The sequence below is a fragment of the Rhinolophus hipposideros genome (assembly GCF_964194185.1).
Source record: "Rhinolophus hipposideros genome assembly, chromosome: 20".
Lineage (NCBI taxonomy): Eukaryota > Metazoa > Chordata > Mammalia > Chiroptera > Rhinolophidae > Rhinolophus > Rhinolophus hipposideros.
Window position 1 is genome coordinate 19,496,737 of NC_138066.1, and position 24,513 is coordinate 19,521,249.

Here is a 24,513-nt window from a genome sequence, read left to right on the forward strand (position 1 = left end):
ACTATAGACTCGCTTTTACCTACTAAAATGCAACAGAGGTGCATCAGCAGGACTTCCGAGGTTAGGTATAAAAAGAGATGTGGCTACTGCCCTGGTCACTGGGACACTCATGCTCAAAGCCTTACATAAGAAGTCTCACTGCCCTAAGGCCACCATGTTGTGAGAAGGCCAAGCATCTCTGAAAGGCCTTGAAAAGCTCTCCAGTCAGCAGTCCCACTCCTGAAGCCCAGGTACCAGTCATCTGAGTCAATAAGCCTTCAAATGATTCCAGCTCCCTGACCGAGTCAGCCCCAACCTTCTAGTCTTCCCAGCCGAGGCCTCAGATATTGTAGGGAACAGACAAGCCCTTTCTGAATTCCTGACTTGAAGAACCCACGACCGTAATCAATTGATTGTGGTTGTAAGTTTGGGTTAGATTGTTATGCAGCAATAGTGGCCAGAAAACAGAGAAATCTTACTTTTGTAAATGTATCATGGAAGGAATACATAGCTTGGGATAACTGAAAGCTTCTTCTTTTAGAAACAAATATCACTTGCAACAAAAATTTAAAAATTTTACCATGTGGGAAAAACATTTAAGAAAACACGAAACTTAGAAATGTTTCCCAGCTTCATTAAATGTAATGAAATCATTCTTTTACTTTCTTAAGGATTCAGAGCTTTTATGGTGAACATTAATTTGTAAATGCGCTTTAAAACAGACGCATCTTCAGGGCTGCTGGAGTTCATATGACTGTACCTGGACCACAGACTCCTAAGCCATACCAGTACGTGTAAACCACACGACATTCTGATGGTGAAAGAAAACGCATTACACAAAATATGGGCCACGAGCAGTCACAAAAAAAACTGTCTTAAAGCCAGGGTAATCAACTTTATACACAAGCACCTCGTTATGAGCCTAGGTTCTATCCATCACTGTTATTCAGGTCAAGGAAGATCATTGTAATCAACTGACTAAAGGGCTAAGTTTATATAATGATGGACAAGGGCTTTCAATTCTGATTTTAACAGGTTGGTGAAAGTCAATGCAGTAAAAACTATTTCATAAGTTTCCGATACTGATCCATCTAATTGCACTGAATAAGTAGCATCTCCATATTGAACTTCAATTTCTTCCAAATATTCTATATCCTGACAGGGATAAAAGGCACCAGTAAGAAGACAATTTACCACCCACATAATGTTCTTATCACAAATGAACTTAGTACTTTACAGAATTAAATACAAATGCCTTTGGAGAGTGTCATACAGGAAGCTGGGCCTGCCATAGCTTCCTGTACTAATTCAAATGCTTAAATTGTTTTCCCTTTGGTTGCAAGTACCTGATGGCAGCCCTCAAATTTGGCTATTTCATAGATTACATTTGTCAAATTCCTTGCTAGAAAGGTGGTTAGAACCCATTAGTTCATAGGTATCAGCCCAATGGCTATTTGTTTTCTTTTAGCTAAAAATCTCAGGCCTATTGAAGGTCTCTCTCCTAGGATCCTAGGATACGTGGCAGTTTGAATTCCTGGGTTTGTCTCACAACTTAGAATTCAGGAGTCTCATGGGGATGTTGGGTGGCTCACTTGGTTACCCTGTGAGCTCTGAACAACAGGGTTGCCGGTTCAACTCCCACATGGGCCAGTGAGCTGCGCCCTTCACAACTAGATGGAAGACAACAAGCTGCCACTGAGCTTCCTGCGCGAAGCTCTTAACAACAAGGTTGCCGGTTCAATTCCCGCATGGGATGGTGGGCTGTGCCCTCTGCAGCTAAAGATTGAAAACGGCGACTGGACTGGGAGCTGAGCTGCTCCCTCCACAACTAGACTGAAGGACAATGACCTGGAACTGATGGGCCCTGGAGAAACACACTGTTCCCCAATAATCCCCGATAAAATTTATTAAAAACAATAAAAAGAATTCAGGAATCTCATGAGAAGTTGAATTTTAATTCCACAAAGACTGCTCTGAGGAAATAGGTCAAGAAATCACTTCAACAAATTTTTAGTACCAGGTCATCTAGTAGAATTGAACTAAATCTCCTGAGTCTTCCTGTGTTTTCTGTTTTCATATAGTGCAGCTATCAATATGCCTGCCTGTAAAAGACTTGACTCCTTTTTAATTACAACTTCAGATTTGTTGTTGTGGGCTTGGGAGACAGATAATCAGGTTCATCACAAGGGTGCATGAAGCAAGACAAATGGCCCCAGCGGGCCCTCCTTTAGAAAGAGCATGCAAAATTTAGTGCATATTGTTCAAGTCTCTTTTGACTATGCAGAAGGTGTAAAAATCCCCCCTGCCCCCTTATATTCTATTTATCCCTTATGGTTTATTTAGGCCAATGACTATAACTCTGGCTGCACATCAGAATCACCGGGGTTATCGGATGTATTTGGTCTGGGATCGGGCTGGGCTTCTATCCTTTTAAAAAGCTCCCCAAGTGATTCTAATCTCACACAACCATTGATTTAGGTAAAACTATTAAATAACTGGGTCCTAGACAGTCAAATTATTATTTTACAAACCTAACTGTTTTACTAATTGAATCAAGTTTTATGCTACCCATTTTACATTTATTTTTTTTCTCTCTTAAAATACCAACTTAATTAAGAGGCTTTCCTAATTGGTCATTTAATTGAAAATTTTTAACCATACAAATGAATGACCCTCTCAATGCAAAAAGAGTATTCACTCAATTTTAGGTTTACTTCCTTTATCCTGTTTGTCGACAAGTTGAATACGTGTCCACTAGCACTCCCTCTATTTTAGGGATGATGATTCTCGATTGTATCCTGGTCATTGTGGGTATTGTAATATCAGACTCTGTATCTAGTTTAAATCTCCTATATTAGCAGGCTTTTGCTACAAATGCATCAGTAGTGAAAGAGGCCCCAACGCTTTTCTGCTGGATGGGAGTGGACGTCCAGGCTCCACTTGGCCTTGGCACCGCCGAGTGTATAGAGAGTATAAGAAGCACCTCAACTACCAGGAGGGGTGGAAACATAGGCTCCTCACTCACTGGGCCTTCCCAGACACTAGGGGGCTTCCCCGGACATTATGGGAGGAGCAGAGAAGGGGTACCTCCCTTCCCCTGGGTGCAGGTGGGAAGTGCAAGTTCCATTTTGGGTCTCTTGGACATCACTCCAGCAGGGACGTGGAAAGGTGCCCCTTTACTGCCAGGCAACAGCAGAGGTCTAGGCTTTCCACTAGGCCTTCGCTGATTGGAGTTGGGGGGCCTGTTATTTTTCCCCCCTGGTGTTTTTCTGGAGAAGAGTATTTATTGTCAAAAACATTTCTGTGTTGCTAGGCTGTCTATTTCCTGGTCCTTTGGCAAGAGAGGGAAAGCTTTTCTTGTCTGTGCCCCCTGGCATTTCTGTGTATGGGGCTTTCCATCACCAAGTCCAGGATCTATATAGGAAGCAAAAAGAAAACCCTGGGAGCTCACTGCCATGTTGCTTGAGTCCTAAGGTCCTAACTAGTCCACCTTCTCTCCACCTTTCAGTCTTATACAATACAATGAGTTTGTTTTGTAATATAATGTCCAGGGTCTTTAGCTGTATTTAGGGAGAAGGATAGGGAGAAATGCATCTATTCCTTCTTGTCCAGCAATGGAAATTCCAACTCTCTCTTCCAGATTATGCCTGCAAACTAATAAAAAAATGTAGCTTTCTCCTTAGGGAGTTCAGAGTGCAGCTGAGGAGCCAGGAGACACACATTATAGGAGTGGATGACATGAGCCTTGTGTGGGGAGAAGGGGCTGCAAGTTTCCCTCTTTAATATACTGATGACTTCAATGTGAACGTCAAGTTTAGACCTTTCTCTGGACCTCCAGATGAGTGTTTCTGCCTGTCTGGGACAAGCACAGATGCTAAATAGTGGTCCCCTGGAGGGGCTATGGGGACCACATATCTGACCTGGCCAAAACGAAACTCAATGCTCTCCTTCTCAGGGCCCTATTTCAATGAAGGACCACCAGTCATGCCACGTCCCAAGCCCCAGAAAGGAATCCTCCTCAATTCCCCCCAGTTGTCCATTCTCGACTGGGAGGCAGCACAAATCTGGGCTCTGCCTGGGCTCAAATCTGGGCACTACCTCTTTATGTCCTTGGGTAAGCCTTATCAATGCTCCATGCGTCGGTGACATCTCTTTAACAGGGTTAATGATACTACCTACCTCATAGGGAAGATGAAAAAATTATCTAAATTAATACTGGGGCGGTGCAAATATAACTGTGGTTTAACAGGTTAAAAATAATTGCAAAAATCGCAATTACTTTCACACCAACCTAATACATGTAGAAAATTAAACTAGTGCCGGCACATAGAAAATGTATATACTCCATACATTTTAAAGTTAGTTTTAAGAATAACTCAGAAACCTCTTACAGCTAGTCTCTTCTATCTCTGGTGCCACTATTTCCATTGAGATTATTCTAAGAGTCCCTGAAATGGTATTTACTTCACCAACCTCTTCCCATTTCAGTCCATACTTTTTAATGCTGTCAGAATTAGCTTCTTAAAGAACAAACCTCATCACGCCACTTTAAATCTGTTGCTCTGAATTGCCAGCAGCAGTAGTCCACACATTCCTTTAAGAATCTGAAAAAAGCTATAGGTGCCCAGCGCAGAAAAATGCATAAGCATTTGCATATACGTATGAACCCCTGAAACTCTTCCTGGGAGACCATTGCCAATAGCTGGGAAACCATTTCCACCCCTCTTCCACAATTCATGCTTATCTTTGTTGTAGCGTTTAATAAGTTGTACTGTGATGTTCTCTGTCTACATTTGCCTCACCCAGTAAATAAGAAGCAGAGATGGTGTTTTTCTTATCTTTATCTCCCTAGTACCTAGCATGGTGCCATAGTCCCATAGTAGATAATCAAAATTTATTGAATGTGTGGAAAACTAAGAGAGTAAAAGGTGCAGATGAACTCAAAGTGTTCTCTTTGCTCAGGAAACGATGATGTTCCAGGTGTTCCTCTCTATCAAAGCCAAACCCTTCCTCATCGCCTTACAAGCCCTATTTTTTTTTTAAATAAAAAATGGCAGATTTATTCTGAAGGGGCCCATTTTTAAGAAGGAAGGTGGGAGAGGGGCATTGTTTATTGGGGTGACGATTGTTAGTAAAGTTACATAGATTTCAGGTGTACAATTCTGTAACACATCATCTGTATCTCACATTGTGTGTTCACCACCCAGAGTCAGTTCTCCTTCCATCACCATATATTTGATCCCCTTTACCCTCATCTACCTCCTCCCTCCCCCGTTACTCTCTGTTAACTACTAAACTATTGTCTGTGTCTATATGAGTTTTTGTTTCATTTGTTTTTTTTTCTTTTGTTGTTTTCAGTTTTTTATATGCCACATATCAGTGAAATCGTATGGTTCTTGACTTTTTCTGTCTGACTTATTTTGCTCAGTATAATAATCTCAAGATCCATCCATGTTGTCACAAATGGCACTCTTTCATCTTTTCTTATGGCAGAATAGTATTCCATTGTGTATATATACCACAACTTCTTTATCTAATCATCTATCGAAGGACAGTTTGGTTGTTTTCATGTCTTGGCCACTGTAAATAAAGTACAAGTCCTATTCTTACTGGTCACCTTACAGGTAATTTCCCCTCTCTCTCCTTATCCTCTGTGGATGTTCTCATCCACTCTTATAGTTTCAGCTACTACACATTAATGGCTTCCAAATCTATGTCTTCATTCTGGATTGTTCTCCAGACAAAAATGTTCTCCATTTTTTGTTCTTCAAACACCTCAAATGAAATCTATTTAAGAATGAACTTATTTCCACACTTTCCTACCACATCCCCACTTTTCCCCACTCCATTTCCCATCTCGGTGAATAAGCAGCACTGCCATCCACCCAAGGTGTCCAAGACAGAAGCCTATGAGTCTAGACCATTTTGTATCCTCAGTGCCGATGGCCTCTTATTTCTACCACTTAAATAGTTCTTGCATCAGCCCTCTTTACCCTTCTCAGCCATCCTTGCATGAATTCAGGCTCTTGCAACTTCTTAATAGGATTAGAGCAGCAGCCTCTTGACAGCTTTCCTTGCCCCCAATTTTGACCCCTCCAACTTAGTCATCAACACCCATTTATTGAGCACCTACTGCATGGCAGTAACAAGAGTCCACAACCCTTTATTCACAGAGTCTATGTTCTAATGGAATTTATGGGGGAGCCCGAGTGTAAACAACTATATAATGGACAGTGGTGACATGGTCTATGAAGAGGAATAAAGTAGTACAATAAAGGCATAGAGAGGGACAGAATTGATCATTCTAGACAACCCCTTTGAAGTTATTTTGGGCAGAGACCTGAATGAAGTTAGGGAGCCATGCAGTTAAGTATCTGGGAGGACACTCCAGGCAGAATGAAAAGCAAGAGGAAAGAATAAACAGGGAGGGCCCTGAGTGCTGACTTCATCCTACTCCTCGGGTTTCTACAGGCACGGGACTGTCAATTTGCAAGGGGGCTGAGAGCAGCTTACAATTATGGGACAAGAACGAGGCTACGGACTTGACACGCATCATTTCAGGCTTATTTACCTGCATCCCATTTCAGGCTTCAGTATTCCACTGAGGTGGGTGCTGTTGTGAAAACAGGGCATAAATTCAACAACGACCCATATGCTTCCACGTATCCTAACATCTGCGTTTGCCAGACTCTACTGGGATGGGATTTCTCTATTGTCCATTAACATTTATAGTGGAATGGTCTTTAAATGCAATGTGAGACATTTTTACAACTCAACAAGCCGTGTAAAATGGTAGTAAGGGATGGAGCAGGGCAGTAAGGGATGACACTGGAGGTGTCGTCCTAAGGAGCAAGATGACTGTTCCATCCACAGAAGCCCAAGACGTACTTGAGCAACGTCAAGAGAGAGAATCCTGAACTTGTCAATGTTCTTTACCCCATTCCACGTACTCCCATCTGTGGCACATTGTAAAGATGTCTTTATTTAGATATGATTCTAATAAAATGAAGTATGTTTTATGTTGGTTATATTAGAAAATCAGATTCTCCCTGTATGAGGTGCACAGCAACTTCATCATAACAATTCAGGGTAAAGAAAAAGTTTGCTCTGGACCTTAACCAATGACAAAGAAACAAGCTCGTTTATTTAGGACCAGTGTAGCCCATCTCCCCGTGATGTGGGGAGGGTCAAATGAGACAATGTATGCGGATGTCCATTACAAGGGATAAAGTCATCAAATATAAGGTGATTTCGTTATCTTATATTACTCTCCTTTAAGGAAAATCTTCCGATAAGACAATATTCAACATGAAACCAGTCAGTACCATAAAGAAGATTTAATTTTTGATACGGATCACAAGATCATGAAGCTTTCTAGAAAACTCTGTCCCTCCCTCTGTTTTTGTCTCTCTTGCCTGTGTGCATGTGCACAGAGTTGAGAAAAAAATCGAATGGCAGAATTGAATTTGGAGGCAAGTCCAACTTTACCACATACTTCTAAGAAATATTAATAGTTAGAACAAAAGTGAATGAATCTGGAGAACAGAATAGCTAGGTCAGTGGCTCTGCTCCATGTCTGCACACGACACTCACCTGGGGAGCTTCAAAACATGCTGATGCTTAGGTCTACCTGCCAAGATTCAATTTCATTGGTCTGGGGTATGGCCTGGGTATCGGAATTTTTTAAAAAATGTCTCAGGCTATGCGCAGCCAAGGTTCGGAACCTCTCAGTTAGATGCTACTATGATTTTTGACTTGTGCTTTAAAAGTGGAAACTAAGTAAAATCAATTTCAAATCTCCAAAGAATCAGGTTACACACTTTTTTTCTGGCCTGCCTGAGACTGTAGTATATTTTCCGACATGTTTCTTCTGGGAAAAGATAGGATTGCAATTAAGAGAGAAACAGCTGTGCAAATAGAAGAAGTACAATGTGACAGCTCTCTTTCAAGGTGCTGTTTTGGTTTTTCTTCTCTCCAACAGAAATGAAGCAAAGGTTTTCTTTCTCTTTCCTGTATCCCAATGGACCATACCTTGAGAGCCCTTGACATACAAGCAGAACACGGCCAGTCCAGAAGCTCTAGTCCTGATTATGTAGTTTCCTAAGGGATCCCCAGGGCCTACAAGTCACATATCCTCAAAAGGTTAAGATGAAATATTTTAGAAAGCAATTATTATTGCAAGAAAGACTTATGTAAATAAACAAGGGGAAATGGGAGCCAGAAAGAGAAAGAGTGCACCGCAGGTACCTAAGCCAGAAGATGCCTAGTCTTACGGCTCCTTTGGGTTTTAGCGTCTGAAAAATCTCTCCTGAAATCCTGCACTAGTGGTCAACTTCTCTGAGAACTGGTTTCTTCATGGATAAAGTGATACTTAACTTCCCGCACAGGAATCCTATAAAGATGGAGATACAGTGTATTTAAATCATCTAATGCCTGGCATCCGGCATGCAACAAATGTTAGTTCTGTTATTTCTTTCCTTAAAACAGGATGTTAGTTATACGTGTTATTTGTCATAAAAGGGAGGAAGCAGTAGGAAGACACCTTCAGGATTGTGATGCGGTGGGCTCCAGGGTCAGACAGAAGCCAGCTCCTGTCCCTGTGAGCTCTGTGACCTTGGGGAGATTACTATGCCTTTCTGAGCAATAGTTTCCTCTTGGGAGAATGGTATAGTAATGTTCAGTTACACAGCTGTCACAGGCCTGTGCTGGAAGGCCTTATGGGCAGAGACAGTGGGTTGTACTATTCCATCGCTAATGCCTAGAGAATGCACAGTGCGCAGTAGGTACTCAAACACGTTTATGGCATGAAAGAGAACTCTGATAAGAGTTGTGTAAAAGGGAGCCTACTATTGCCTTGGCTTAGTGACATGTATTTCTGCAAATGCAGAGATCTTTTTATGTATACGCCTCCATTTCGGGCTTTGTTTTAGAAGGATCTTGTTTTTAGCAATCTGACCCCTGGATAAAACACCGGTAGGATGGTAGTGTACTAATTTTCTTATACTTTAGTTTTTAAAAGGCTTTGTGTTTGTTTAATGAGATAGCTTTTTAAAGGAGTCATAAATTGGCTCTAATGATTGTTGCTTTCAGACACTGGTTTGGGACATCTTTCATGTTTGTAATTGAATTTCCAAGTATAGTCCTTATGAAAATGGACTCTACCTCCTGCCAGAGAGCACTGACTTCTGACATTATAAATTGGTTAGTACTGTTTAACATGAGCTGTGGTCTCTAACTGGTACGACAAAAGGCATTCACTTCGAAACACGTGTCAGGAAAACAATCAATAGGGTAGCTCTGAAATTCTGACTTGTTTCTCTCTTATTGAGAAAAAAAAATGAGAGGACATGACTAGACGCCACATTTCTTAGATACATTTTAAAACCACGTGGCTCACTCAAATCCAACAATAAATTCATGACCGGTTAAAACAAATTACACAGAGAGTGGAAAGATTGTTTCATTGCCAAAGCCATCAGAGGAAGAAGAGAGTCTTGAAAAATTAAACTGAAACCTTAACATCTGGATCTTTAAAAATTCTTCTTTATAGAGAGATCACTGTTTTCTAAGACTACGGGTTTCCAAATAGCTAATATTGCCGAGCAACTCTCTTTGTCATAACAGGCAAAAATGTAAACGTTTGCATAAGATGTTCAAAATAATACAGCTTCTGGGACCTCTACTGAGAATTAATTAGGAAGGTAAATTTATTACCTAAATAAAGAATAAACCTGCGTTCCACTCGGCGCCTGACATTAAGGGGTTATATACTTTCCATTAAAGAGGACTAATAAATATCGTTTAAAGGCTCAAGGGAGGGCTGGGAGAGGGAAGAAGGCTGGCGCACACCAGCTCAGGCGGTGCCAGATGTCAGCTGACTGCCTCCATTGAGATTACCATGGAAACACCTTCTCCTGGGACAGTGCCATGAGGGTAGGGTGCTTTAGAAAGGATGATGGGGAGCAGAGCTGGCGGCCAATGGATTTCAGTAGGGTTCACCCCTGTACATATTACAAGGACAATCCGTCTTCCACATGAAACAGTATCTTTCCAGCAAGTCACGTCAGATAAAGTAATAAAGCATGAAGCCTGGCATAATTACAATCCATTTACCTCTACAAAACCGGCACATCAGTTCAGATAATTGTCTCTTTTCTCTCCCTTGCTTGCTTTGAATTCTCCACAGAAAAAGGAGGTATTTGTGTAATTAATTGGCTGCTTCCTTAGCCATCAAGCCCATACTGATAAAAAGGGACTATATCAAACAGCATTAATAGGCAAGACTCAAACATTTTCCAAACCAACCCATCAGGCATAACTCACCAACAATAGGGTAAAGAAGAGTTCTAGCTGAGGTCAGGTTAAATGTTTCAGTTTATTCAGTCTCACTCGAAACCAGCGAACAGATTTTATGTTTATGCAAATTACACTCAATCTTGGCAGCCAGCTCCGAGAGCGCCGGCTGGGGTGAGCCACATGAACTTGAATGGCAGAAATGCACGGATTCCCGCAAGGTGTGGCAGCCATGGGGTGCAGGCTTTCCCACCGATTTATAGTGATCTCTAGGATGATGTTGCAAGTTGAAGAGGTTGTAATCAAAGTTCTGAATACAACATCACTAATTATGTGGATTGCTTCTTGCCTTTGTTCTCCATGGCAAGCCTCAGCGACCACAAGTCTCTCAGCTTCGTGAAAACATTCCAATTCTGACCTCACTCTGTAAAAATGTTAACCTTGCTTGACAACTATATTGGAATTAATGCTTTAATTTGATATTACCACTTATAGATATAGTGTAGAGAGTGACTCCAGGGGGATGATATGAATTTGACAGTAACACAGATTCCAGCGGGTGGAAGCCCTAACCTAACTGCATAGTAGTGCTACACAGAAAGCCACTCTGTGGCTAACAAAGGGCTCACCTGTAACTTGAATGATTGCCATTGACAATTATTTGACCGTGCCATTTACGAGAACAATGAATGTTTACTGAAAATACTCTCAAATACCTGTGACGATTTCCTGTTTTTATCTTTCCTGTGACGAGTGACTCTGGAATCATTGTTACATGATAAGTTGATTGAATAATTTTTGCTAATGGGAGGAAACAAAGGTGCCAAGTTTATCTTTTAATTATATTTTGCTTAGGCTTATATAAAGATCAGTCTTTATCTCCTGAGCACAAACCAATTACCGACAGAGAGCGGAGAGATGACACCCATAGTTAAAGATTAACTGAGACCCCAGTGTGTGCTGAGTTACATAGCTGAGGGTAATAGAAAAATAAACGATACCACTACACACCTGCCAGAATGGCTAAAATGAAAAAAAACCCTGAATACCAAATACTGGTGAGGATGTGGAGCAACAGGAACTCTCATTCATTGCTGGTGGGAATGCAAAATGGTACAGCCATTTTGGAAGACAGTATGGCAGTTTCTTATAAAGCCAAACAGTCTTATCACAATGTAGCAATTTTGCTCATAAATATTCATCCAAATGATTTGAAAATTTGTGTCCACATAAAAATCTGCATGTGAATGTTTATAGCAGCTTTATTCATAATTGCCCCAAAACTGGAAGCAACCTAGATGTCCTTCAGTAGGCAAATGGATAAACTGTGGTCCATCCACACAATGGGTATTATTCAGTGATAAAAAGAAATGAGCTATCAAGTCATAGAAAGACATGGAAGAACCTCAAATACCTACTGCTAAGTGAAAGAAGCCAGTCTCAAAAGGCTACAACTGTAGGATTCCCATTTTATGACATTTTAAAAAAGGAAAGTTCATGACCAGCCAACTACTCCAGCAGAAACAAATGATCATTGATGTCCTTCACCCTGGAAGGGCAATAGTACCTAAGACAGAAATTTGGGAAAAACTAGCCAGAGTGTACAAGACCACACGAGATGTCATCTTTGTATTTGGATTCAGAACCCATTGTGGTGGTGACAAGACAACTGGCTTCGGCATGACTTATGGTTCCTGGGATTACACAAAGAAAAATGATCCCAAACATACACTTGCAAGACATGGCCTGTCTGCGAAGAAAAAGCCCTCAGGGAAACAGGGAAAGGGACGCAACGACAGAATGGAGAAAGGCGGGGGACTGCAAAGGCCACTGTTGGTGCTGGTAAAAAGGAGTCAAGATTCTGCAGTGACTTTATCTGGGGTGATGGTGCAGATTTTTCACGAGAGGAGAAATAAACTTTAAAAGCTTAAAAAAACACATTAAGAGCAAAATACTGGAAGAATTTGGTTATGAAAAAAGACCGGAAAAAGAAACTAAAAATAACAGGCATTGTTAGTGATGGGCAACTTATTAACAGGTAAATATTCGACGGCGATATTTATCTTAATTTTTATGCGAAATTCTAGTTGTTCACAGGAAAACAGGTGGTTTATTCTACAAGCAGTTAGAAATTTAGGCAACAGTGAAACCTTTTCCAAGGATGATATACAAGGCAGCGTGAGCTGTATGTGTGCCATTTTCGTTGAGATACAAGGCATAATCTTAAGTATGTGGAAGTGTACTACTCAACTAAAATTAACATCTCCTGATTTAACTGCCGGTTTATAGGAAATACAGGGACTAGGAGCGTAAGTTAAATGAACCACGAGGGAAACAATCAGACAAATCCAGACAAGACCAGTCCTGAATTCTTTAAAAAGTCAATGACATACACAGTAAGTGTTGGTGAGGATGTGGTGAAACCAGAACTCTTGTATACTACAGCAAATATATAATGGAGCAGCCACTTAGAACAGTTTGGATTTTGTTTTTTAAAAAATAGGTGTAAAAGACATTCTTGGAACATTTGAGGAAATTTGAATGTGTACTGGATATTACATGAGATTATGGAAATATTAATTTTCTTAGGTATGAAAAAAAGTAGTGTGGTTCTAAAGGAGAATGTTCTCTTTTTTAGGGGAATGTACACAGGAGCATTTTAATGGCGAAGTGTCCTGAGGGAGAGAGAAAACAAATATGGCAGAAAATAAACACTTACTGAATGTAGGTGGAGGGCCTATGGGTGTTCCCTGTACTACTCTTTCCATTCTCTAAACATTTGAAAATTTTGTAATAAAAACTCAGAGGGAGAGAAGTAGCAGTGACCTTTGAGGGAGTAGGAAGTTCTCAGGGCAGGAAAGACACCTTATCAAAGATGTCCTTTATTCCATTCCTTTCTTGCTAATTGAAAGTAGAAAATATATCTTTTTAAAGTTCACACCCAGTTAGAGCTTTTGATAAGTGAGAAAGAGTTAGTGGTCTGTTTCTATGACCCAAAATTTAGAATAAGTCATGCACACAGGCATGCACGCACACATGTACCATAAATTACTACATATAAGGCACAATTTAAGTCCTGTTTGACAAAGATTGGGATTCTGGCAATTGGAATGGGGTAGGTGGGACGAGTCTAAGGACCCAAAGATGCCCTATGAACCTGGCCTATCTGAAGCCCTTCTCTCCCACTGATCCATTCTCACTGGGAAAATCTAATGACCCACGCCCAATTCAGCATGATTTGTGACTAAGGTACAAATGTGACTTAGGCTTAGGGACAATAGTAAAAAATTGTACAGGGAAGAGATCAATTATATCCAGAATGAATTATAATAATTATTCATGCTATACTAGGAAAAGTCAGGAAAAACTCTGCATAGATTTGCAAGTGCTTGACAAAGAACTAAAATACCAATTTGGATCATGCAGAATTGGTTGCTATGGTGAGGCCTCATCTGAGACACTGTTCAATATGTTACTGCAGGACGAGTCTCTAATGGTTTGTTGGGTTGGCTGATTTTGATGTGAGCCCAGCGTTGGCCCATGTTGTCCAGCAAGAAAAGCGACCGAAAGTAAGAAGACACACAAAGAGAAGTGGCAGAAACTGAGAATGGCAGAAACTTATCTGAGGGCCTACAGGATAACATGGTCTCGCAGAGCTGCCTCAAAACCTGAATGGTAGTGTGTCCTGGGTTTCCATGAGGCTCCCTTCCTTTACTATCACGTGTCTCTTTCCCCAAAGCAAAGCAAAAATAGTACTTAAGATAGTTGTGGTCACAGTCTGTCCCTGGAGCCAATGCAGAAGGAGAAAATGAAAAGTAGAGAATGAGAGAAGTGTGGGACCTTTAGCTATATGGTTTTACTGATGACTCTTCTTTCTGAAAACTTTCCAATTGGATTCTGAAACACAGTGTTGTCAGAGTTCTTTTCTTTCCTAGAATAATTCATAACCTGATGGAACTGAAGGGAAAGTAGAGCTCATGTAGCACATTAAAAGAGAGAGGAGAAAATGGAGGACCATAGAGAGATTTCCTTTTTATTCCATTTCCTTCCTTCTGCTATTCTCTTTTTCCCACCATTTAACGTATGAATATATATATATATATTAATAATCTGCCACCTTTTTCCCTCTAGACTCATAATTTCAGCTTCTACATGATTCCCTCTTAAGTTTTTATCGTAAGTGAATTCTTTCCCCTCTATAATATTAGACTTCCTATTATCTATGGGATATATACTTGTAAGTTTCATCAATACCTAAACCTCAACATGGTTAAAATTGAAATCATTTTCCTAATCCCCGTAAAGCGTCTTCATCCCTATTATTAGCTTTATCATTTTTTAAAGGTTCCTTGTCTTAAAATTTGCTTTCAATTTCAAAATAGTTCAATCATACAAAAAGGGTGTAAGGAATAAAATAACAAATATATCCTTGTTATCCAGATGTAATATTCTGCCATATTTGCTTCACACTCTAAAACATTTGTATGGATACAGTTGGAAGTCCCCTATCCCGGTCATCTTGTTCCCTCCTACGAGGTCGCCACTCCTCAGAAGTTAGTTCTTCCCAGAAGCACACCAGGAGACAAAGGCTGATGAGCATACAGCATTGATTTGGGAGGTGCAGGGGCACTGGTGAGAGAGTGGGGAGGTGGTTCAGGGAAGGGCAGGCAGCCAGTAGGGCTGGTGAAGCCAGGTACCACTACGGGCAGCTGCAGCTTACTCCTGCAGGGACGTTCTAGGCGATGGTATAAAACACACCGCAGAATTATCTTGGCTAATGAGTGGTGGTGTTGGCGTATTTACCCCTCCTCCTCCCCGCAGCACGCATTAGTCATTAAGTGTTGGGGAGGGAGGGGGTGGGCATTTCCAGCCCTCTGTGTGAGAGGGCAAAGTGGATTGGTTCTGGCTGCCGGAGTGTAGCCTTTTGACAAAGATGTTGGCTGATGGAAGGAACATAGGCTGGTATGCACAAAAGTAAGGGAAGACAAGGGGATGTAGGGAGAGTATTGACAGCATCTGCAGCCTCCTACTGCAGCACCCATCCTATTGACATAGTTTTACCTTTACTACAATTGTTAGACACTGTTCATTTGTATGATATCATTCTATAAAATTGATAACATTAATAACATGTGATGAAAGGGAACAGTGACTATAAATACGTGTATACACCAGGCAACATAAAAAAGGAAGTCAGTTTGTGAAAATAACTTCAGTGCAAAGAGTTGTTTAACTATTTATTGAATTTATATCTTGGGCTTGATTGAGTTCCCATTAACAGAAAGTTGATGAGAGAAACGCACACCATAATTTATTTTTGTTTGGCTGCACACTTTGTTAAACTTTGACAAAATTTGGGTTCTTCCCCTTATCTTCCTCCACCTCTTACTTTAAGATTGCAAAGTTATGAGGCTTAAACTGTAACCGATATCTAAGATTACAAGTCTTTGCTAAGAATGTCTCAACATAGCATTTTCTTCTTAGCTGCAATCCTTTAGCCTCTACTGAAAGGGAGAAAGGTGTGTGTGTGTGTGTGTGTGTGTGTGTGTGTGTGTGTTGGGGGGAATGTGTAATGGAGACAGATCTCAACCCCACAATCAGGGCAAGAAGCCTGCAGTGATGTTCTAAATCATTTAGCAAAGCCAAGGATAATCTGCCTTCTTTGTACCTCACAACCAACAGAAAAGAATTCCTGATTTAACAAAGTAAAAGTACAAAACAATATGCTTCCTATTTCCTTTTGCAGAGACCAAAAGGGATTTAAAATAATCTGGAATCAGAGTCCTCACAGATTCCATTATTGGAGAAACACAGACCTCCCTCTTTAAGAACTAGCAGACAGAGAAAAACCACCTCACACATACAAAGATCCAGTAATCCACGAAGATCTTTGTGAAGAATCAGAACAGTCACTTGTAAGGCAGACTCCATAAAGCAGGAAAAAGATAAAAAAAATAAAATAAAAATCTCACACTGAGATTCAAGAAGACTGAGATGATTTCTTATTTCAAATAAGGAATGATCACAGAATTTGAAGATGACACGGAGACAATGAATAGCTGAGTAGGTTTATATCAGAGGAAAAATATATTGGTGAAAAGAACTTCTGACACAAAGAAATCGAAAGACATTCCATGCTCATGGATTGGAAGAATCAACATAGTTAAAATGGCCATATTACCCAAAGCAATATACAGATTTAATGCAATCCCCATCAAAATCCCAATGGCATTTTTTAAAGAAATAGAACAAAAAATCATCAGATTTGTTTGGAACCACAAAAGACCCCGAATAGCCAAAGCAATCTTAAGAAAAAAGAACAATGCTGGAGGTATCACACTGCCTGACTTTAGCTTGTACTATAGGGCTACAATAATCAAAACAGCATGGTATTGGCAGAAAAACAGACACATAGACCAATGGAATAGAATTGAGAACGCAGAAATAAAACCACATAAATACGGACAGATAATTTTTGACAAAGAAGCTAAAAACATACAATGGAGGAAAGACAGCCTCTTCAATAAATGGTTCTGGGAGAATTGGATAGCCACGTGCAAAAGAATGAAACTGGACTGTTATCTGTCACCATGTACCAAAATTAATTCAAAATGGATCAAAGACTTAAGCATAAGACCTGACACAATAAACTGCATAGAAGAAAACATGGGTACTAAATTTATGGACCTTGGGTTCAAAGAGCATTTTATGAATTTGACTACAAAGGCAATGGAAGTAAAAGCTAAAATAAACGAATGGGACTATATGAAACTTAAAAGTTTCTGCACAGCAAAAGAAACCAAAGGAAAAAAGAAAGAAAAAAGAAAAGAACTTCTGGAAACAGCATACATTTTACATTTAAAAGAGAGGTAATGTTTTCATAAAGTAATTATCTACTGTTTCTCTACCTGATTCCATTTCCAGAAACAAGCCTTATGAAAATAAATAAGAAAATATATTACGAGTCACAACATTTAAGCAGTGAGTAGGACGAGGAATAGAGAAAGATCACATAGAATGCAGAATCTTTACCCTTAAAAAAAAAAAAAAAGTCTTGTTAATCTATTGGAAACTTTGGACCTTTATAGAAAATTGTACATTTGTATAAAACATAAGATTGGCATAAAATTTCCGGAATTCATGGGCTTCCTAAAGCCCCAAAGGTTTAGTTCATTAGTGGTCCGTGAACACCGGGTGGCTAATCCTTTATTCAGAGAGAAGCAGAGAGTACTTACGTTGTACAGAGGGATGGTCTTCATCACCTTGTACTGCTTAGTGGGATCCATTTTATACAGGTGACGATCAGTGACAAAAATTGCTCGGTCTTCCACCTTACTAAATCGATTGACCTGTAAGAAAACAAGCCGATAAACTACATCATCTCATGAAGAATGAAATCAAATTATCTGCCAGGAAAACATCTCGCGCAGAAGCGGTTGGTTGTTGAGACACATTCTTTAACAGATGTATGGCCACTCCACGGTACGCAACAGAGATCTAAAAGGAGTAGCAGTTTCCAGATTTGTGGATTCTTACAATTAAAATTTCACGATTTTACAATTTAACAGGGAAACAAGAAAAACACGAAAGAATTAAAGGACTGAAAACGTGTAACCCAGACACTAAAGAAAATGAAAAGATAACCCCCAAATTTTGAATAGGTGAGAATTTCTGCAAATCATGTATCTGATATGGGACTTGTATCTAGAATATGTAAAGACTAGAATATATATTGTATCTAGAATATATAACGCAACAATAAAAAGACAAAAAACCCCTATTAAAAAATGGATAAAGAATTTAAATAGACATTTCTCCAGAGAAGATATAACAATATCCAACAAGCACACGAAAAGATGTTTGACACCATTAGCCACCAGGGAAATGTAAATCAGAACTACAATGAGATACCACTTCATACCCAAACGGATGACAATAATAAAAAAAAAACAGATAATGACAAATGCTGACCAGGATGTGGAGAAATAGGAGCCCTCATCACTACTGGTGGGAATATAACATAATGTATGCAGTCACTTTGGAAAAACAGTCTGGCAGTTCCTCAACCAGATAAACATAAAATTACCATATGATCCAAAATTTCACTCCTAGGTATATATAGCCATGGGAATCGAAAACATAATCACACAAAAACTTGTGCCTGAATGTTCACAGCAGCATTAATCATCATAGGTAAAAAGTAGAAATAACCCAAATGTCCATCAACTAATGAACTGATAAATAAAATCTGATATATCCATACAACGGAATATAATTTGACAATAAAAAGAATGAAGTAGTGATACATGCTATAACATGGATGACCCTTGAAAACATCATGTTAAGTAAAAGAAGCCAGTCACAAAGGACCACATGTTGTATGATTGCATTTATATGAAATGTCTGGAATAAGCAAATCTATAGAAACAGAAAGTAGCTTACCAGTTATGTAGGGCTGGAGAGATGAGAGGCTTTGGGGAATGACAGCGAAGGGGTGTGGTTTTCTTTGTGGGTAATGACAATGCTCAAAAATTGATTGTGGTGATTGATGTACAACTCTGAATATATTAAAAGCTATTGAATTGTATATTTTAAAATGGTAAATTGTATGGGGATGTGAATTATATCTCAATAAAGCTGTAAAAAAAAAGGTAACCCCTATTTGAAACCCTCATTTTGCCCCTTTCCTAATGCCCTGGGAAGGTGTATTTCAGATTAAATTCCCTAAACTAGAGTGACAGTGTGTCATTAAATCTATATGTTTAAAAATGGACAGGGTCTTCAACTTGCCAATGGCACAAATAATTGTCTCCTAAGTATTACTACTACCCATAAGAAGAATGGGCCAGATGAGAAGGCAGTGAGTACCCCACACAAAAAGGACGCAAGCAGAAGCTAAGTGGGCATCTGCTGTGGGTGTGGTTGGAACAGGAAGTCTAGGGATCTCCAAGGTCCCTCTCCACTCAGATTCTGATTCCTTTACCTGACTCTCAAGTTTTCCCACCTGCCACTTATTTCGCTTTATGTCAAGGGCTCTGCTCTTGTGTGACAGGTTTTTCTCGTGTTATGTTCTCTTTATGATTTTCTACTCCTTCCTTTTCATCTATGTATATTTCAAGATATTGCTCAAGTTAGATCATTATAAAACCTCTTTAATTTCATAGTAAAAAAAATGATCGCTCTTTTCTCTGAACTTCTATTTCACAGTTGTAGAATCAGTATATAGAATATATGTAGAATTTAAGAATGAACCAAAAAGAAAAATTAAGATTGAAACCAAAGGGCACAAGGTTTTTCTTTTAAAGCAGGATATTTGAGAATATGAAGAGCACTGGCCTAAGAGCTTTTGCTAATGTAAAACACTGGCTATGTCTTTACTCTTTGTCTGAAAAGAAAGATAGGGAAGAAGGTTGACTGGTGCTTATAAAGACCAAGGCAATCAAGTTACATCTATTATTAGTCTGTATCTTCTTGTTACGAAGTTGAGCTACTCTCTACATCTCTCTACTAAAAGGGCAAATATTTCATTTAATAATTGGAAAGCCTTAATAATTTCAAGGACAGTTGACTTGTAATTTTTAGACCAGGGATGTTATTTAAAAAATATACTTGTTAAAATAATTATGTAGAACACTGTGTTTAAAAAATTGCAGTTGAAGCTCTGTTTTGCAAAAGAGGTTGGTTTTACTTATTAATTTTGTGATAATTAATCTAATGACTATAACCTTACTAATCTAGGTCTAATTAACTCAGCCAATATAAAAGGTTATACAGATTGTCTTAATATTGGAAGTATATATAATAAAAGCTGGTTTCCTTGTAAAATCACTACAAATAAGTTTTCAACAGTTATAAGTAAGATAACAAATTCACTTCAAAACAAAGTAAAAATCTTATACACAACTGTATAATTTCTTTCCTAATGGTTAAGAAATAGCAAAACTGATCTGTGTCAAAAGCAATTAGAACAGTGGTTATCTCTGGTGGTGGTAGGACTTGGCTGGGAAGGGGCATGAGGGAGCTTTTTAGGGTGATGGGAACGTTCTGTATCTTGATAGGGTTGTAATTTACATCTGTCGATGTACTAGTCAAAATTCAACGAACTATATACTTCAGATTTGTGTATTTACCTGTATATAAATTATACCTCAATAAAACGCATCGATAAAAACAAAAACACTGTAGAATCTCAAATATCCATGACAGATTTCGATTGCCTTATTATTTCATGAACAGTAATTCTGTCTTCCAGGCTGACTGGCAGCTCCTTGAGGGTTGTAAGCATATGGTATCTTTTGTCTCGTCCCTCCCAGCCTCCAGTACAGAAGTGGGCAACCTATGGCAGTCACTACAGACTTGCTCATCAGTTGGTTCTGAGAGCACTTTTAATCCCACAGAATAATTTCAAGGACTCTTCTTCCCCACATGAGCCTATCAGTGTTGATGATAGGAACTGTCAGACTGAAAAACAGATGGAGATGGCTGCAGTACACTGGGGAGGTTGCACAATGTATGGGAAAAAAAATCCCCAAGTGGCAAATAGAAGCACGGGGCTAAGTAGCTTAAGTCCCCATGGCCCAGTTTGGTCCTGGAAAAACTTTATTTCTGCACTGAAGAAAAAGGACCTGTGGACTTTTTGCTTTTTTATTTCTGAGGCTGCAAGCCCCTTTATGAGAGTAAGCTATTTCTTTCATAAAAAAGCTCTCTAGCATAGCATGCACTATATAAGCACATGGATTGCTAATTTGGAATTATTTATTCTCCTGGTTGGAATTGTTGAGCCTTATTTGTACATTTTCTTTTCTCATACAGTGTCTTTCCCATGAGTTAATTTAATTTTTCCCTTCAGAGTGTAAGTTTCAAGACTAGCCATCATTATAAGATTATACACACAGAACACCGTCAGGCCAGGCAAACTGTCCTGAGTGAAACATACCTGGAGAAACATATCTGTGCCTGTATTTGCAGCTTTGTATTACTGGTAGTAGCTACCCTTATCAAATCTCTAGACTCTCAATTTCATTAAGAAAACGGCTTTCTATAATCAGAAATCTAAAATGGGACTGAATTTGTTTTCCTATACATTTCTTAGTCCTGCACATGACTCCGATTAATTTAAAAAAATTATACCGGTTAACATTTACTCAAATTAGGTAATTTGATAAATGGTTTTCCCCCCAAGATTTACAATGTGCATTTTCAAGCACTTTATAAGCTGCTGATGATATACAAAGGAATGATATGAAGCCATTGGTTATAATAAGACTGTGAGACGAGCAGATTGTGTTGAGACAGATTAGAAACTTGTGAGTGAAAATAATTTCATATAATGTATAAAGAAAATAAAACTAGGTAATGGGATTGAGAGAAAATGTATGTGTGTGTGATTTTGTAGAATGCTAATTAGAGAAAATGCTCACATTTGCAGGTAAATCTTTTTTTCTAACAGACTGAATTAACAACGGGATATTTTATAACTATGTAGTTAATTACTTGCTGATTAGCATGTTTTAATTTTAGATTTGGGTAATATTTAAGTCAAAGTACCGAGCACTAAAAATTACTGAACTTCAATGTCATGTTTCTCAGTGACTAGAAGAAAAAGGAAAGCAAAACAAAACAACAAAAACTACTGAAAACCCTCCACTAAGTAGACCAGAAGGCACAGTGGTGATATATAAATGCCCCATTCCTACTTCCAAGATCTTATTTTCAAGATGCAAACAAAGAAGTCAGAGATTAATCTGAAAACATCATTAGCATTGGTAGGATATACAGCTGAGTAAATTAGGTCAGGTGGGATGGGGCATAGTACTATATATTGCAATAGGTAGGATATAGCAAACTAAAACTCAAGTTTTAGTTTGAATTTTAGCCAGTCTTCTCCCTTTTGCCTCGGTGTTTTAGAAACCAGTCAATTCTCTAAGTGTTTCCTTATAACCAAAGTATATTTTTCAGTCTTCAACTTGTCAAAAATGGTATCTGTAATTAAGAATAAAATAGAGTTTATGTGGTGAAATAATGATGACTCTGGGTAGTAATTATTCGCTTTGCGTGGCAATAGTTTTTGCCATACAAGTGAATTGGCCCTTGTCAGGAGACTTGAAACAAGTGATTGTAGGGCTTCTACATCAGCATTTTCTAAGTTGTTTTGCACAACGTGGGCCTGATGTGATACTTTGTGAAAGAAAGGGGTCCAACTCAAGTTGGTTTGAGGAACAATGTAAACCACAGCGTCCCTGGGATATTTATAACCCACAAATCTATTAAAGGCTCTGAGAATTCGGCACCTAAAGAGCATGTTTAACTGTTTAACCCAGCATTTCCCCAATAAACGGAATTATGGAACCCTTTCTGAAAACAAATTAATATTCAACACAACACTGGTTTGTGAAACCCATAGTGGAGAACACTAACCATCATTTGTATCCATCTTAGACTGGAGAACAGAGAACATCTAAGATGAAATCTGAATAATACGTCAATAGGGTTCCTCATCTTTTGTGAATTCATATTGAGAAATATATGATGAATGTGTTGCAAAAGAATATGAAAAAAATGTTTTTGCGTAATTTCACAAGGTCATGCAATAGTCAAAAACAATAGGCCACAGTGGTAGAGTATTGTCCTTTTTAATGATATGTCCATTAGTTAATCTAGAAATCAACAAATAAAAGCCTCAAACCAGCAGTTTTATTGAAACTCTGTTTAGAAATATTATATTCTTTTTTTTCCTGCAAAAATGTAATTTCTAAAGAGAACAGGTCATAAATCTTTACCTTCTGTTTGGCAACTCAAATCATCCTGAAAACACGCATCAAGTGAGTAAGAAAGACATCACGTAACAAAGTAAAAGCTTTACGTTGCATAATTCAGCTAAAGCAAAATGGAAAGAAAAACTTTTCATATACCTGCATAAATTTGTAAATTCAAACTTAATCATAATAATTATGGCCTAGGGACAGTAATTTTCTTCCACTTAAATTCATAAAGTAATAGAAAAACTGAACAATAGACTCAGGATTAGATCAGCTCTCATTTTATTTCTTCTACTACCCAAGCTAAAATCCTCAACGAAAGAAAAAAAATCACTATCCTCTTGCTTTTGCCTGAATACTTCTAGTGATCGGTTTATAGGTTTAGTCAGAACCACAGGGAGCCAGAGATAAAGTTTCCCTGGAGAGTCAGCCTGGGAGAAAACACATTATGAGTGAGAACAGTTATCTGCAGAAGTGTCTCACCTTAAAGGACATTTTATAACTGTAGTTAATAGAAAGTGGCTGCTTCATAAAGAAAGCATAAAAAAGTGTTTTATTGAAATCGCGTCAAATTTATTTTGGTACATCCTTGGGATTCAAAAGCTTCTAAAGAGGACATTATCTAATCTATAGTGTGAAGAAATATTATTTTGCATTGAATTCAGAAATAAAGGAGCACGCCTACAGAAATTTTCAGTTTTTACCCAGCAGGACCCAGGGGGAGAGACATGCTGTTAGACATCAAATTGCCATCACTGGAAAGAGAGAATCAGAGACATCAGGCTTTTCCATACATAGTAGAATGTTAACTGTGAAAACCATCCAACTCTCTTTGCTCAGTTGTTCTGATTACTAATACGACTTCCCAGATAGTTTGACACTAGAAGGGAAGTATCCTAAATAGTAGACACGAGGAATCACTAACACGGTGCCTTCCTTTGTTAAATTCACAAACTGGCATTAGGGCTTATACTTTTTTGTGTGGGTCTGTGACTCTGGTTGGGAAAAAGTCATTTCTTGATTGGCTGATCAACTCTAGGTACACTTTTATAAAATACAGTTTCTGGATCTGGGAGTTCAGAATTAGACTCTGGTCTTTGGTTTCTGGCAGTATTAGATTCTACCATACTGCCAGCAAGCTTTGCTTGACATTGATTTCACTCTCAGTTGAAAACTGCCTGCTCTCTATTTTGTTAAAAACTTTATATTACATTGAATTGATCTCTTCTTCCTTAGAATGTCTGAATAGTAAGGTACATTTTTTATGAACTACAAGGATAAGGTTTAATCTCCTTCTTCTGTTATAGTATTGGTCAGTCTGGCTAAAGGTTTGTCATTTTTTTGATCTTTAAACCAATCTGTGGTTTTGTCAATATTTTCTATTTTTTTTATTCTCTATTTTATTGTTTCTGCTCTAATCTTTACTATTTCCTTCTGCTTGCTTTGGGTTTAGTTTGCTCTTTTTTTCCAGTGTCTTAAGGTA

General features: G+C 38.7%; 1 protein-coding gene across 1 annotated transcript in view; it reads right to left on the bottom strand.

Annotated features, from left to right (window-relative positions):
- MYO1D (myosin ID) overlaps positions 1-24,513 on the bottom strand; it is a 285,823-nt gene that overhangs the window by 97,333 nt on the left and 163,977 nt on the right. Inside the window, exon 20 of the mRNA XM_081027840.1 lies at positions 17,508-17,621. Coding sequence (XP_080883966.1) covers positions 17,508-17,621 — 114 coding nt within the window. The remainder of the gene's footprint in view (positions 1-17,507; positions 17,622-24,513) is intronic.